At 38.5% G+C, this 14,982-nt stretch overlaps 1 protein-coding gene across 3 annotated transcripts in view; it reads right to left on the reverse strand.

Annotated features, from left to right (window-relative positions):
- Positions 1–14,982, reverse strand: part of LOC122349782 (B-cell scaffold protein with ankyrin repeats-like) — a 53,173-nt gene that overhangs the window by 23,203 nt on the left and 14,988 nt on the right. For all 3 annotated transcript variants that reach the window (XM_043245942.1, XM_043245943.1, XM_043245941.1), the window contains exon 7: positions 13,538–13,734. In XM_043245942.1, coding sequence (XP_043101877.1) covers positions 13,538–13,734 — 197 coding nt within the window. The remainder of the gene's footprint in view (positions 1–13,537; positions 13,735–14,982) is intronic.

The raw sequence follows: 14,982 nt of genomic DNA on the forward strand, positions 1-14,982 counted from the left end.
TTTCACAAGCCCTCCATGGCTGAGGTACAACCTTACCTCATCCGGAGTCCGCATGGATCCTCAGAAGGTAGCGGCAGTTCGTAATCACGGCTCCGCTCACCTCCCTACTATGTTGGAACAGCTGGCCTCCCAGCCTCTACAACCAGACCTCTTCAGATGGTCCAGAATGCAGCGGCAAGGGTGGTCTTCAACGAACCAAGGAGGGCCCACGTCACACCCCTCTTCATTAGTTTACACTGGCTTCCTATAGATGCCCGCATCAAATTCAAATCCCTGATGCTGGCCTACAGGACAATCACAGGCTCCGCTCCCTCGTACTTACACTCACTAATTGAATCATATGTTCCCTCCAGGTGCCTACGCTCTGCAAACGAAAGGCGTCTTGCAGTGCCTTCACAAAAAGGTGCAAAATCACTCTTGCGCACCTTCACCTGGTCTGTTCCTCGCTGGTGGAACGATCTGCCCGTTACCACTAGGGCAGCAGAGTCACTAGCAATCTTCAAAAACCAACTCAAAACTAATCTTTTTCGTTTGCACTTGACCCAACATTGATAGCACTCTCTTCTTCTTCTCCTCTTCCTTCCTATCCTTTTTCTTGTTTATAAAAAAAAAAAAAAAAAAAAAAAAAAAAAAAAAAAAAAAAAAAGAAGCCTTGTGTCTGCGTTAGGTAAGACAAGACCCCACTCAAGAGCACTTATGCACTACTGCCCTTTTGCTGATATTAATTTGCTTCTATATGCCTACCTCATTTGTACGTCGCTTTGGATAAAGGCGTCTGCTAAATGACTAAATGTAAATGTAAATGGAACAGAAAGACGATTGAGTGGATCGGAGGCTGAAAGGGCCTTCTCAAGATTAAAGTCCACCTTCTGTTCCGCACCCACATTACTTCATCTGGACCCTAGCTTGCCGTTCACGGTAGAGGTGGATGCGGCAACACTTGGGGTAGAAGCCGTACTATCACAACGGAAAGGTGAACGCTCTGTACTCCATCCATACGCCTGCTTCTCCCGCAAACTATCCCCGGCGGAGCAGAATTATGACGTGGGTAATCGGGAACTACTAGCCATTAAGCTGGCCCTGGAAGAATGGCACCACTGGCTGGATGGAACTAGGTACCCTTTTGAGGTCATTACAGACCACAAGAATCTACAGTACCTCAGGGAAGCCAAAAGATTGAACTCCCGGCAGGCAAGATGGGTACTATTCTTTACCAAGTTCCAGTTCAAGATAACTTATTGTCCCGGTAGTAAAAATGTGAAAGCCAACGCTCTCTCTCGTCTCCACCAACCCGATCCTACCCCAGAGGAACCTGAGACCATTCTACCCGCTTTAGTCTTTGTTGCACCTATACTGTGGTCCCTTGATGAACAAATTCGAGAAGCCACGCACGCCGGACCTGCTCCGCCGGGAGGTCCAGAAGGGAAGTTGTATGTACCATCAACACTTCGCTTATCCCTGCTGGACTCCACACCTCTCCGGGCTCAGGGCACCCAGGTAGCCACCGAACCCTCTCACTCTTCCAAAACCGTTACTGGTGGCCCAACATGGCCCTGGATGTCGGCCGATGATGTCGGCAAGGGCGACACCAGAGCGAGTGGAGCCAGTATCTACCCTTGACTGAATATGCCCAGAACTCCCTCCGCCAAAGCACCACCGGCCTAACCCCGTTTCAATGCATCCTAGGCTTCCAACCTCCCTTGTTCCCTTGGTCCGGCGAGCAATCTGAAGTCCCAGCGGTAGACTACTGGTTCCGAGAGAGTGAAAGGGTATGGGACTCAGCTCACGTCCATCTCCAACAGGCAGTCCGGAGACATCGGTACCACACTAACACCCGTAGATCCAACACCCCCACTTACCAACCCAGGGATATGGTCTGGGTCTCCACTAGGGACATGCGTCTCCGACTGCTCCCCTTTATATACACATGCTCACATTCACTCGACGGCTGATCTCAAGGTTGCATCTCTACCCATGCTCTGCCTGCCAGTCCGTCTGCTTACTCTCTCGATCTGCCGTCCTAAGGAACCCTGGAACTCTCTGACCCTTTGAAGGGAAGTTATTGAAACTTTCTCCTTAAGTTTGTTTCTCTACGAGTTTTGGAACCCAGCCTATGTTTGTTTCTACGGCTGCCCGCTGATAAATCCGTTTGTATTAATAAAGAAACCATTACTTGGAATTTGGTGTCTGCCTTTTTATCAGGACGTGACATAAGTACATTTTTAGTTACAAGACTAATAACTCTTACTGTACATACAATACGGACGTAATCTTAGAAAAAATACTGAAATTCATCAAAAGGGTTTTTCGTGTTTTAAAGGTTGTAGTACATTCCTAGTGGCCAGACTGACTTCAAGATTTTCACTAAAGGTGAAATTTTGACAGCAACACCCCATAATGTATATACTGAACAGCAAACTATGACAGAAGATGGATCAATAAATATGAACTGGACTGAGAATTTACAGGAGGGACAACCATTGGAACATTATGTGGAATTTTTGAGTGTGATATGTTTAGTGAGTTGGAGCGAGTGCTTCCGCACCTGTGGCCAAGACTTCTTTGTCTCCGCTGTTCTTGTCCAGCCCTCCTGAGTCTCCTGAATCTCCAATAGGCCGAGTCAGCTCTACTCCTCAAAAGCTTCCTCCAAGGGCCACTCTGGCTTCCCAAACTGCCAGCTCTACCATGGCTTCCCAAGCTCCCTGATCAGCCCCGGTTTCCCATGGTTCCTGTCCTGCATCGGCCTCCAAGACACTTGCTCCTCTCCTCCCTGATGATATTGTTATGGTGTGGGATGTGCCTTCCAGGAGAGGGGATATCTGTAATGTGTCATAGTTCCTGTTTGCCTTTTTTGGTTTGGTTCCTGTTCCCATTAGTTAATCACCTTCATTACCCACTGTTATAAATAACACCCTTTTCAAGTATTTTGTTTTTATGTCTTAAATCAAACATATATATTTACAAAGGTCCAGTCAACCTTTCAAATTTCGGTATTGCAACACATTACAAATATTTTTTTCCCAGTAGTCACACATTGAGCAACCTGTCCATGTGCATGTGATTTCTGGAGACAGCCCAAGGCTGCATTAAAACAAATGGTGAGATTAATTTCTGATAAAATTTCTGAGATTAATTACATACTGTATGTACACTAAAGAAAGTAATAGCAAAATTTTATATATAGTAAGTCAGACTGGCCACTAGAAATGTACTACAACTTTTGAAACACACACCTTTTTCAGAATTACACATTGTTTCTAAAGAATAATTATTCTATAATTATTATGCACTGTTTATACAGTATGTGAGATATTGGCACATTTATACCAGTAGTAAGTCAGTCTGGCCACAGGGGATGTACTGCAGCCTTTGGAACAACTTTTGGTGAAGTACAGTGTAACAATACATGTTTCTTGAAAAAGTTCAACACAAATTCCAATAAAAGTGAGTTTAATAATAACAGAACTGGAGTCAAACACAACATAATACTTTACACACAACTTACTTTGAGGACGGACATCAAGGATTAAAAAGAAAAGGCTTTTAACACAGGGACACAATCAGGGAGAACTGAAAGAAGGTGGGGAGTAATTAATCAATTACAACACATACAGTAAAGGAGATATTGACAAGTTTTACTTTAAAGTCTGTCCATTAGGAACAATGTACTACAACTTGTGGAATTTGAAAAAATAAATCTTTTGGTGATTTTCAGTAACTGTTTGAATAATTCTGTATTGTATATACAGTAACAGAGATGTTGACAAAATGTCACTTGTAATAATGTATTACAACTTTTGAAACATGACAAACATAGAGCCCATATTATTATTGTTATTATTCTATAATTTTAATATTATACCTAAAATATTATATTATGTTATGTTATATTATATTGTCCAAGTGGTCTGGAAAGTAGCATTAAATAAAAATGTCAATAAACTAGTGTATACTACAGTTATGAGCCATTCTGTGAATGGACATTTCAGCACTTGACCAAAGGATAGTAAGTAAGTAGCACTTATAGCATGGCTATGTGCGATAGTTTTAAGTGCATTTTTGAGAAACACACGTGAAACAATAAAGGCGTTAGTAAAATGATCAATTGTTATCGGAAAACACGGCTCTGAGGTGCCTTTCCCGAACAATGATGTAACTCATTGATTAACCAACATAGTATGATGCATTGTATTGGAAATGAACTAGCTAGTCATGACTGTTTCCCGAACATGATCGCATCTCTGTCATTTGAATCACATTAGTTTAACAACATAGAGCCTTTGATAATGACGTCACATGCATTTGGTGGAGAAATAACTTATTTTACTGATTAGATATCTCTAAGATGCTGCTAGATTGAACATGGCACCTGTTGACAAATTTACAATTTTTTATTCACTGTCATTATGCTTTATTTGATCTTTGATTCTTCGCTGGGTTCCTCCTACATCATACTTTGGGGTTCCCTTAGCCATTTACACCCATGCACTCAAAAACAGCTGTTAGAATAGGCGCTCAAAAAACGCATTCTAAATCATAAACTAAACTAAAGTATTGAAAATTTCCATTTTCACCATTAGGGCAATAATAATTAAGTGTTCCAGGCAACAGGAAATGTTACAAATCTGCCTACATTATATTTTTCTGTGACTATATTGTATAAATGCACATGACGAGGATAGTTTGAGTGGCCAAAGACTCTCCAAGGATCATAGCTGGATAACTGCAAAAAAAATAGTCTTAGGTTAAAATAGAGTCTTGGGTTCAGAAAACTTTATGCGAAGCTGTCACCAAGCCAGCAGCTCTTACCTCTGGGTGATCTGTGATCACTCCCTCTGCAACTACTTCCTGTTTGTGGACTATAAATACTGTTGTAGGCCCCTCACCTGCAGGTTGCATTGTTCGCCTGTACTATTGTTGTTCCCGAGTTTCCGAGTGTTTTCCGAGTGTTTTCCGAGTTATAGATTCCTTGGTTTTGACCCTGCCTGTCTTCTGATTCTGATTGTTTGCTGCCTGACCTGACCTTCGCCTGTTTTTGGATTTTGTTATTGCCTTGCCTCTGATACTCCTGCTTGCCCTGTATTTGACGCCTGCCTGCTTTGACCATGCCTTTGTTTAATAAAAGCCTGCACATGGATCCGCACGCCTCAGACCCCTCAATCGTGGCAGAAGCCATGGTTGGATTTTCCAGCAAAACTATGATCAAATGAATGAGAATACGCATGAGTTTATTTTATTTGGTAAAAAGGGAGGTGTGGATGATCTATTAATTAGCACCGTAACAAGATTGGCAGTTTAAGACATTAACTTGTAAGCACAAAACACTTCTCTTTTCAATATAAATGAGGCTTTATTGGATAAATTTAAGAAATAATCTAATCTAACACATAAACATACACGCTCACACATTCGTACAAGTTGGAAGGAAGGAAGAGAGAAAGTAAGGAAAGAATGGGTTCAAGAGAATGAAAACATGAAATCCCAAGTTTAAAGCAATATGTACAATTGCATAGACCTGAACAGCCAGTTGAGGCAAAGGTATATAATCCAGTACATGAGTAATAGTCCAGGCAGGGGCAAACAGAGTCAGAAACAGCAAGACGGGAATTAATCTAAAACAGACAATAAACCAGACAGACAGACAAGACAAAATAAACCAGGCAAGGATCGAGACACAAAAGAAACAGACTATAAACTAGAAAAGCTAGACTTAGACATTAGCTGTGTCCCAGTTCAAAGAAGAATGGACCACAATTTAAAAAATCAAATATTCAAATTCAAATTCAAATTTTATTTGTCACATACACATACATACATGGTACGACATGCAGTGAAATGTTTTTTACAACCGTCCAGCATCAAAATAGAAAACAGAAAACAGAATTTAAATATATATAAATATAAAATATGTATAAAAATATGTATAAAAAAGTGTGCAAAGTTTAAAAATAAAGTGTAAATAAGTGTAGAATATAAAGTGTAAAATGTAAAAGTGGCTGTGCGAATGTCCAGTGCAAAGTGGCTAGTGCAATTGTCCAAAGTAAGTGGCGAGTATCTGGGGAAAGAGGGGTGAACATGGGAATTCCGGTATTTAGGTGCTGGGTGTTCTCTGGTTCAGACTCCGAATGGCCTGTGGGAAGAAGCTCCTCCTCATTCTCTCTGTGTTTGCCTTCAGGGAACGAAAGCGCTTTCCTGAACGCAGCAGAGAAAAGAGTCCATTGTTGGGATGGCTGAGGTCTTCCACGATCTTCCTGGCTCTGGTACAGCACCGCTTGTTGTAGATGTGCTGCAGCACAGGGAGCTCAGTGCGGATGGTGCGCTCAGCTGACCGCACCACCTTCTGAAGGGCTCGCCTGTCCTGCATGGTGCTGTTTCCAAACCAGGAGGTGATGTTTCCCGTCAGGACACTCTCGATGGTGCAGGTGTAAAAGTTCCTGAGCACCTGAGATGGGAGTCTGAAGTCCCTTAAGCGCCTCAGGTGGTATAGACGCTGCCGGGCCTTCTTCACCAGGGTGTTGATGTGACAGGACCAAGACAGGTCCTGCGTGATGTGAACACCCAGGTACCGGAAACTGTCCACTCTCTCCACTGGGGTCCCATCGATCTTGATGGGATGGTAAGAGCGCACCTGCTTCGTGCTGAAGTCCACTATTAACTCCTTTGTTTTGCTGACGTTCAGGAGCAGATTGTTCTCCTGACACCATCTCTCCAGGTTGTTGATCTCCTGAAGGTAGGCCATCTCATCGTTGTTGGAGATCAGGCCCACCACGACAGTGTCGTCAGCAAATTTAATGATGGTGGTGGAGTTTGTAGTGGCCACACAGTACAGCAGGGGGCTCAGAACACAACCCTGAGGGGCTCCAGTGCTGAGAGTGAGGGAGGATGAGGTGTGTTTTCCCATCTGTACGGCTTGTGGTCTGTCGGTCAGGAAGTTAGTGATCCAGTGACGCAGGGATGGGCTGAGTCCCAGGACCTCCAACTTCGAGGTGAGCGTGGAGGGAACTATGGTTTTATTATGGAACACATTTAAACCATGTTTTTAATGTCTTTAACCCTGTTTAGTTTTATGCATTTGCATATAAAAATTCACTTATTACAATCATTACTACCACTTACCAACAGCAACTGAGCAGCTGTCACAGTTGCTAGGCAACAAGAACAAGCATCTGTAGGCTAGACCCGTCCATGTCCTTCAGACAGAGCTGTAGTTAGCAACTCTATGTTAAATTCTAGCAATAAACTTTTTTTGATTAATTTGCAAAATAACAAAATGGAGGAGAGATGTGGAGAGTAATGAAATACATTCCTTGTATTCACATATAAATTAGAAGTACAGTTTTTTTTAAATCCTCACAAACACAGCAACACTACAAAAACACGTTTTACAGTATGATGCACTTGTACATTAAACTGCCCAACATTAGCCTACATAAAATATTTTAAATGTAGCAACCTTGAACATATTCAGAAGTAAAGTGAAACATACAGTACACAGTAGTGCAGCAGTATGCAAGACCTTCATATATGTTTGTTTGTTTGTTTTTACCGCAGAATAACTAGCTTTACTCTTTATACCCTATGCACATTAACGATAATAGATGCATTTAGATGTATGCAGGCTCTCTATTGGTCTCCCTGCTCGGCTGAATGAAAGGATACATAGGCAAAATGTTTTTTTAATCTGTTTTATATATTGTTATTTATTAAGTTATTTTGTAATTTTGTTTTTGCAATATATCAAATATTTTCATTTATATATTATAACTTGCTTTGCAAAAATGGTAATCCATGCTCACATAGTCATATGGTGTGGTTTGTTTTTTTGCTCTGTGCTTTGATCCCAGTTTCTGTACTTTTTTCTGATTTGTCTAAGATTTCTCTGATTTCTCTTTTACTTCAGCAGATAAGCACAGTGCTCAAAAGAAACATTTTTGGCACAAACATTAAAATGAAAAAGTCTTTACTTTTGCCTCCCACTGCCAACAACTTACATTAAGGAGATGTGAAAACAGAGCTGCCTGCAGTCAAACAGACAAAAAAATGCCTCTTGTGGAATCTGCTGCGTGAACTGCCACAAGCTTCTAGAAAGGATTGTGGTTTAAATAAAAGTTACTTGCTGGACTTCCAAAACTGGCAGAATCCTCAGCAGATAGTCACTACAGACACCCTCAGCATGCAGTTGGTGAGTCCCATGAATTTAGTGAATCTCAACAGTTAATATACAGTAAAATACAGTATACACATTTTACAGTCGGTTGTCTGTTGATCCTAAATTACCACGACGGTGAGAGGCACAGAATCCCCAACTGCTCCCTGGGAGCAACATCATTTGCTGCCCACTGCTCTGGGTCTGTGTTCACGTGTGTGTGTGTGTGTGTGTGTGTGTGTGTGTGCGCACTTTAGATGGATTAAATGCAGAGCACAATTTCCAAGTATGGGTCACCATTTTCACTGCAGAAATTAGCATTTACATTTATGCATTTGCCATTTTCTTTTATTTAAACCAAGCTACATTGCACATTTTATGAAGTCATTCATTCCCTGGGAGTCTTGGTGCAGTGCTAGGGGTAGGCTAAGGAGGATGAGGCCAAGTGATTTTATTATGATCTCTTCTGTGCATCAAGAATTGAGTTTTCATGTGCATTAAAATTGGATTGTTAACGGATAGCACCAAATATAGACTCTTAATTACAGTAGGCCTATTACGCGCACAGACTTTACAAACACATGTATACTGTACATTTAGATTTAGACTTTTACATTTTTTCATTGACATTTACAAGAAGTTAATAACAGTTAATATTAAAATAAGTGATTTAATTTGCTAAGAAAATATTTTCTTTTTGCCCCATTTCACAAAAACAGCTCCAAACAAAGCTACGTTGGGCTTCTCTTCACAGCAATGTTTCATTACAAAATTAACACCAAGAATCATTGATTCACTAAAAGAGAGAGTAACGTCCTTTGTGTCTAAAATTAGATTTATGGCCATACCATAAAAATTCCACATCCAGCTCTCTCTCCCGTCCCATAACTAGACACCTGTTTGTACATCTGGTCTGAACACCTGTTCATGTACACCCCCACTCATCTAAGATACCAGGTGTTTATTTACTTGGAATTTATGACTGTTTGGGAATTTGTTTTTGTGTGTATATGCTTTAAACTTTAAAATGTGAAACGGTGTATTAATTGTTAAACAGGGAATGAAGGGAAGATTTTATTAAGGTTTTTCCACTAAGAAAATAAAGCATTAAACATATGTTGGATAGAATTATTGTCTGTTTAGGTGTGTGTTTAAATGTTGTTAACCAAATTTATGAAAATGATTGATGCATCTAAAGCAAAAGTATCATCTACATTTTTTAAACTGATAAGATACCTGACCGAATCTATGTTAGCCAGTACGTTAGAGTTAAATAAACAGAAAAACAAAAAATATAATACAAGATTCATCTGTTAAAAAAACAGCGTAAGATAGTCTAACACAACAGTTTTAAACGGTGGAGTCTGTTGCAGATATAAAAATAAAAACAACTGACCAGCTTACCGCAAAACTGAAAAAGTAGCTAAAGCAAGGACAAACTAAAACACAAAAACACTTTTGGCTAGACCAACTGTAATGTCATTACTAGTGTTTGTTGGTAACAATCATTTTCTTTACTACTTCAATGTATGAATGTATACTTAACAATATATTGTTGAAATAAAAGTTGTCTCACTTAACAAGTCATCCTTTTCTCTGAAGTGTTTTTATACCCTAAAACAGCGATATGCAAGTGTTACTGTGGATAAAATAAAAATATTGATTTAAATAATGACTTATCAACTGAAAGTCATTTAGCTGACTAATCATTGTTTAATCACTGTCACGTATCTGTGTATCTGTGTATCTGTGCATGTGTTGTTAAATGCGCAGCTTTTGGTGTAATTTGGTGTAGTTAGAAAAGTTGCTGTAATAACTGTAATAGTTGTATGCAATAGTTGTAACAGAACAAAAACTGTAGAGTAAGGATGTCAATTTTCTCTGATCCCAGTATGTTACTGTGGTGAATAATAATTATTGTCCTCCCTCTCGACCGCTGTCAAGTATCAGCAAGTTAAAAATTAATTGTTTTAAAGTGTGCTGAATGCATTAGATCATTGCATGAACTATATGTGTGCCAGATTTTAATATATTTTCAGGTTCTTTATAACTATGTTTCTGTTTGTAAGAATTTGTTGGAATAAACGAAAATTGTTTGAGAACCTGATGGTAATTTACAAGTGGTGAAATTCCTGACAACATTCTATCTGAATGCTGTTAACAGATATGTGTTTTATAGTATTTAATAAATGGTTTATGTATTGAAGTCACTGTTTAACAAATTTGAAAAGTAATAGCTTATATAAGGTAAATCAAAAAGAAGGTAAATCACCATTATATTTAAAATTGTTACTTTAGAACAGTAGATGCGGCAGGTGAAGTGGACGGCTGGATGAACCCTTGTCATAGAGCCTCCTTCATATACTCCATGGCCTCTCTTTCGGGACCAGTGTTATACAACAATAAAAGAATATTATCAGAACTAAAGCTTATGAGTATGTGAGAATGAGAATGTTGGTACAGGTAAAAATGTTTAAATTAAATAAAAAAACTCTATAGTACTGATACTGTAAATCAAAATACGGTAGTAATAATACTCCAAATACAAATAGAGTAAAGACATTCTTGTACTGTAAACACTGTAAATGCTTAATTCGTGCACAGCTCTTGTTTAGCCTGTATATGCTCCCACTAAGTCAAACAATGGGAAAGAACCAAATATTCTATCCCAGCCATGCTGATGATAACCAGATCTACCTAGCCTTCTCTCCAAATGACTATAGTCCTATTGACTCCCTCTACAAATGCATTGATGAAATTAACAGTTGGATGTGCCAAAACTTTCTTTACTTCTTGACTCTAAAAATCAGGTCATGAATCTTGGGGTGATGTCATGTCATGTCATGTCAAAGCAGTAACTAAATTAGCATACTATCATCATCCACAACACAGTATCCAGTTACTATATATGTATACAGAGCTATCAAACAGTTAATTCATGCTAAATAAAAAAGTTTGTTTACTTATACACACACACACACACACACACACACACACACACACACACACACACACACACACACATATATATATATATATATATATATATATATATATATATATATATATATATATATATATGTAGAATGATACACACAGTGAACATATTTTCATGTATTTAAATATTTAGATTTTTGCATTTAATATTATATATAGATATATTGAACAAAAACATTATTTCTTAAATATATACATGCATGTGTTTGTACACTTGTACACATGTGTTTATACATACATAAAAAATATACACATTGTACACACAATGTAAACTATTTTTCATTATTTTGAATGTGAGTAATCATTTGACAGCACAGCATATATCTCTTTTTTTGCTGTGATAGCAAAGCTGATTTTAGGCAGCCATTACTGTAGTCTTCTATGTCACATGATCCTTCACATGCTAATCTGATACATTTTCTCTCCATCAGCACCAACCTTTACAAATTCCTCATTATTGTTATCATTTGTATTTTGTATTTTGAATTTAATACCGGTTATGGAATCAGAAGGGATTTGCACTGTGCTTTAGACACTGATCATCTCATTAATATGGCAGTAATAGTGGATTTGCCTATATGTGTTGTGTAACGTATTGTTGTCTGGTATTAATGGGATTATGTAATAAGACAGCCCATAAAAAAATGGCCTCTGAGCTCGGCTAATGGATTACTAGATACACATTAGGATACATATTAAATGAGGATTGTGTGACATTAGAAACTAAACACTCTATGCCAGTATATTCCTTCTTTCTTTCATCTCAGTCATAAATAGATTGTTGAACATAAACATGCATATTAGCATAGCAATGGAGGGGGGAAAAAACATTAGTGAAGTGAAACTAAGAGTTAACAAAACCCCCCTCTGACCGTTTTAACTGAAGAGTCCCTCCCACTACAAGATTCAGAGCAGACGGGCATGAAATAACTAATGCTGCATGCACTGGGTTTCTTTTTGTTTTTTTGTCCATCAAACATCTTTTGGAGAGGTTTTAGTACAGGAGAGATAATAGATAATGTAGATAGTAATAGTAATCAAATATGGATTGTAATCTTAGAGGGTAACTTGCTTTACAATATGTTCTCCACATGCATACTTTCACCAATATGTGGTCAACTTGAATGGGCAGGTGGAATAAAAGGAGAAAAACAAGAAATGTCCTTGAACCTCACTGACCCTTATTTCTGGAGTCCTCCATCTGGTTTACTTGTAACAGCATGGCTAACCTGCCAGATCTTAAATGTTAATTTCTTTTGTTTAATTTGTCAGGCAGTAATTTTAATGTTTATGTTCTATACTTATTTGATTAGTAAATACTTTATAGATGAACATTTCTATAAATTTTGTATTTGCAGAGGTAGTATTTTAGTATTAGTATTTCGTAGTAGTATTTTTAATATTTCGTATGCATTTTGGCTGAGTTCAAATGTACCCCAAACAAACAGAAACCATGTGACCCTGTGGTATAATCACACCTAAGTTCAATTTCTCTATCCAAATCCAGACCTGATTACTGCCACATCTCAATCTACAATCTACACATCTACAATCAGAGTTCTAAAACAAAAAGCTGCTGAGCTAAAAGAACATAATGGCTCATCTGAGTTTTGCTAGAAAACATCTTGATGATCCCTGAGACTTTTGGGAAAATACTTGAAGAGACAAGTTGAACTTTTTAGAAGGTGTGTGGGTCCAAAAGTAACACATCATTTAGTGGACAATGTCCGGCTTTCTGTTTGTGGCCTCAAGCTGAAGCAAACTTGGGTTCTGCAGCAGGACAATGATCCAAAACACCTCTGAATGGCTCAAGAAAGTCAAAATGAAGACTTTGGAGTGGCCTAGTCAAAGTCCTGAAATGACCTGAATGTTATTGAGATGTTATGTTCATGCTCGAAAACCCTCCAATGTGGCTGAATTACAACAATTCCACAAAGATGAGTGGGCCAAAATTCCACCACAGTGCTGTAACAGATTCATTGCAATTTATTGCAAATGTTTGATTGCATTGCAGCTGTTGCTGCTAAGGGTGGCCCAAACAGTTACTAGGTTTAGGGGGCAAGCACTTTTTCACACAGGGCCATGTGGTTTTGGATTTTGTTTTCACTTTATAATAAAAACCTTAATTTTAGAACTGCATGTTATGTTTACTTGAGTTATCTTTAATGAATGTTTCAGATCATCAAACAAATTTAAATATTAAAAGCGTGACAAACATGCAACAAAAATCAGAAAGGGGGCCAACACTTTTTCATATATAACTGAAGCTGGTGTGTTTTATTGACCTTTACCCTCCAGTGTTGTTTCTAATTGTATGGGTCAGTTTGATATCTAGATAACGCTTTTTAATGGAGACTGTGTATGAAATAATTATGTTTCAGAACTTTCACTCACCAGTGACTCTTGTAGGAGGATGTAGAGCTCGTTGTGTCCATGTACGTGTGCAAGATCCAGTGGTGTGTGTCCAAGGCGGTTGTGGATCTTAAGTGCCTGCTGGGATCCAGGACACTGCAGCAAAGCACTGGCCAGATCTCGCAATCCATGCTGGACCGCAAAATGCAGGAGAGTAGGAATGTCCTCTGAGTGACATTCTGCAAAAGAGAAGACAAATAGCAAAAATTTTTAAAAAACTTTAAAAATATGTGTTGTTGTTTTTTTTTATTAAATTTGAGTAGAAAGTAGAAATCTTTGCTTTATTTACAAGGAAATTTATTTCTTAGAATACAGCACCAAAGTAAGTTTTCATGTTTTACAGTATAGATCTTATAGAGGTCAATTTAAATGAGTTGACTTTGCATTCATTTAATACAATGGGAAAAGTTAGCTTGCTTCATGATCTTAATATCTCCATCTGTACTTCAACCCAGGGAACAGGTGTCTTAAACACCATGCAACAGTAATGTTTTTGAATAGGCATGTAAAACCAAATGAGATTATAGAAAATTAGAAAATAAAGAAAACAATAATAATAATTGTAAACCAAATAAGAATGATAATTGTTGCAAGAACTGGGACACATTAGGCAAAGAAAGGATGGGAACATGTCAATATCCCTCATCACTTTAAGAATAATGAGAAAAATGCTTAATCAAAAAAATGCAATAATCCAATTGGATGTGAAGATACAAAAACACAGCATAAAATCTGAAACAGCAAACAGAGGATTGGATGAATACAGGGTAATGGACCAAACTAGAGAGAGTTTATTAACATAATCAGTAAATATGGTGCACATTATAATAACCTAAGTCAAAAAAACAGTTTCTTAACACAACAGAATATGAATAGCTATAACAGTAGGATGGGACTTGATTTTATCCATCAGAAACTGACTAGGTAATTACAATTCCATGTAACATTCAAAATATATACAGTTGGTTGCTGTCACCAAGCCAGCAGAGGGAGCCCTGACCTCTGGGTGATCTGCATCCACTCCCTCTGCGTTAACTTCCTGTTCCTGGACTATAAAGACTGCAGCAAGCCACTCACCTGCAGGTTGCATTGTTTCGCCTGTCTTATAGTTAGATCGTTCGTGGATTATAGTTTCTGGTTTTGACCCTGTCTGTTCTCTGATTCTCTGATCGTTTGCCGCCTGACCTGACCTTCTGCCTGTCTCTGGATTTCGTTATTGCCTCGCCTCCTATATATCTGTTAGCCCTGTTTGACGCCTGCCTGTTATGACCATGCCTTTGTTTAATAAAAGCCTGCACATGGATCCGCACGCCTCAGACCGCTCATTCGTGACAGTTGCAGGGAAGGGTTTAAAATGTGTAGCAACATGAATTTGTGATATCAGCGAGAAAGGGGTGACTTTTTTGGTAAAAGGGAAGTTTTATTAT

The sequence above is a fragment of the Puntigrus tetrazona genome, chromosome 7 (assembly GCF_018831695.1).
Source record: "Puntigrus tetrazona isolate hp1 chromosome 7, ASM1883169v1, whole genome shotgun sequence".
Classification (NCBI taxonomy): Eukaryota; Metazoa; Chordata; class Actinopteri; order Cypriniformes; family Cyprinidae; genus Puntigrus; species Puntigrus tetrazona.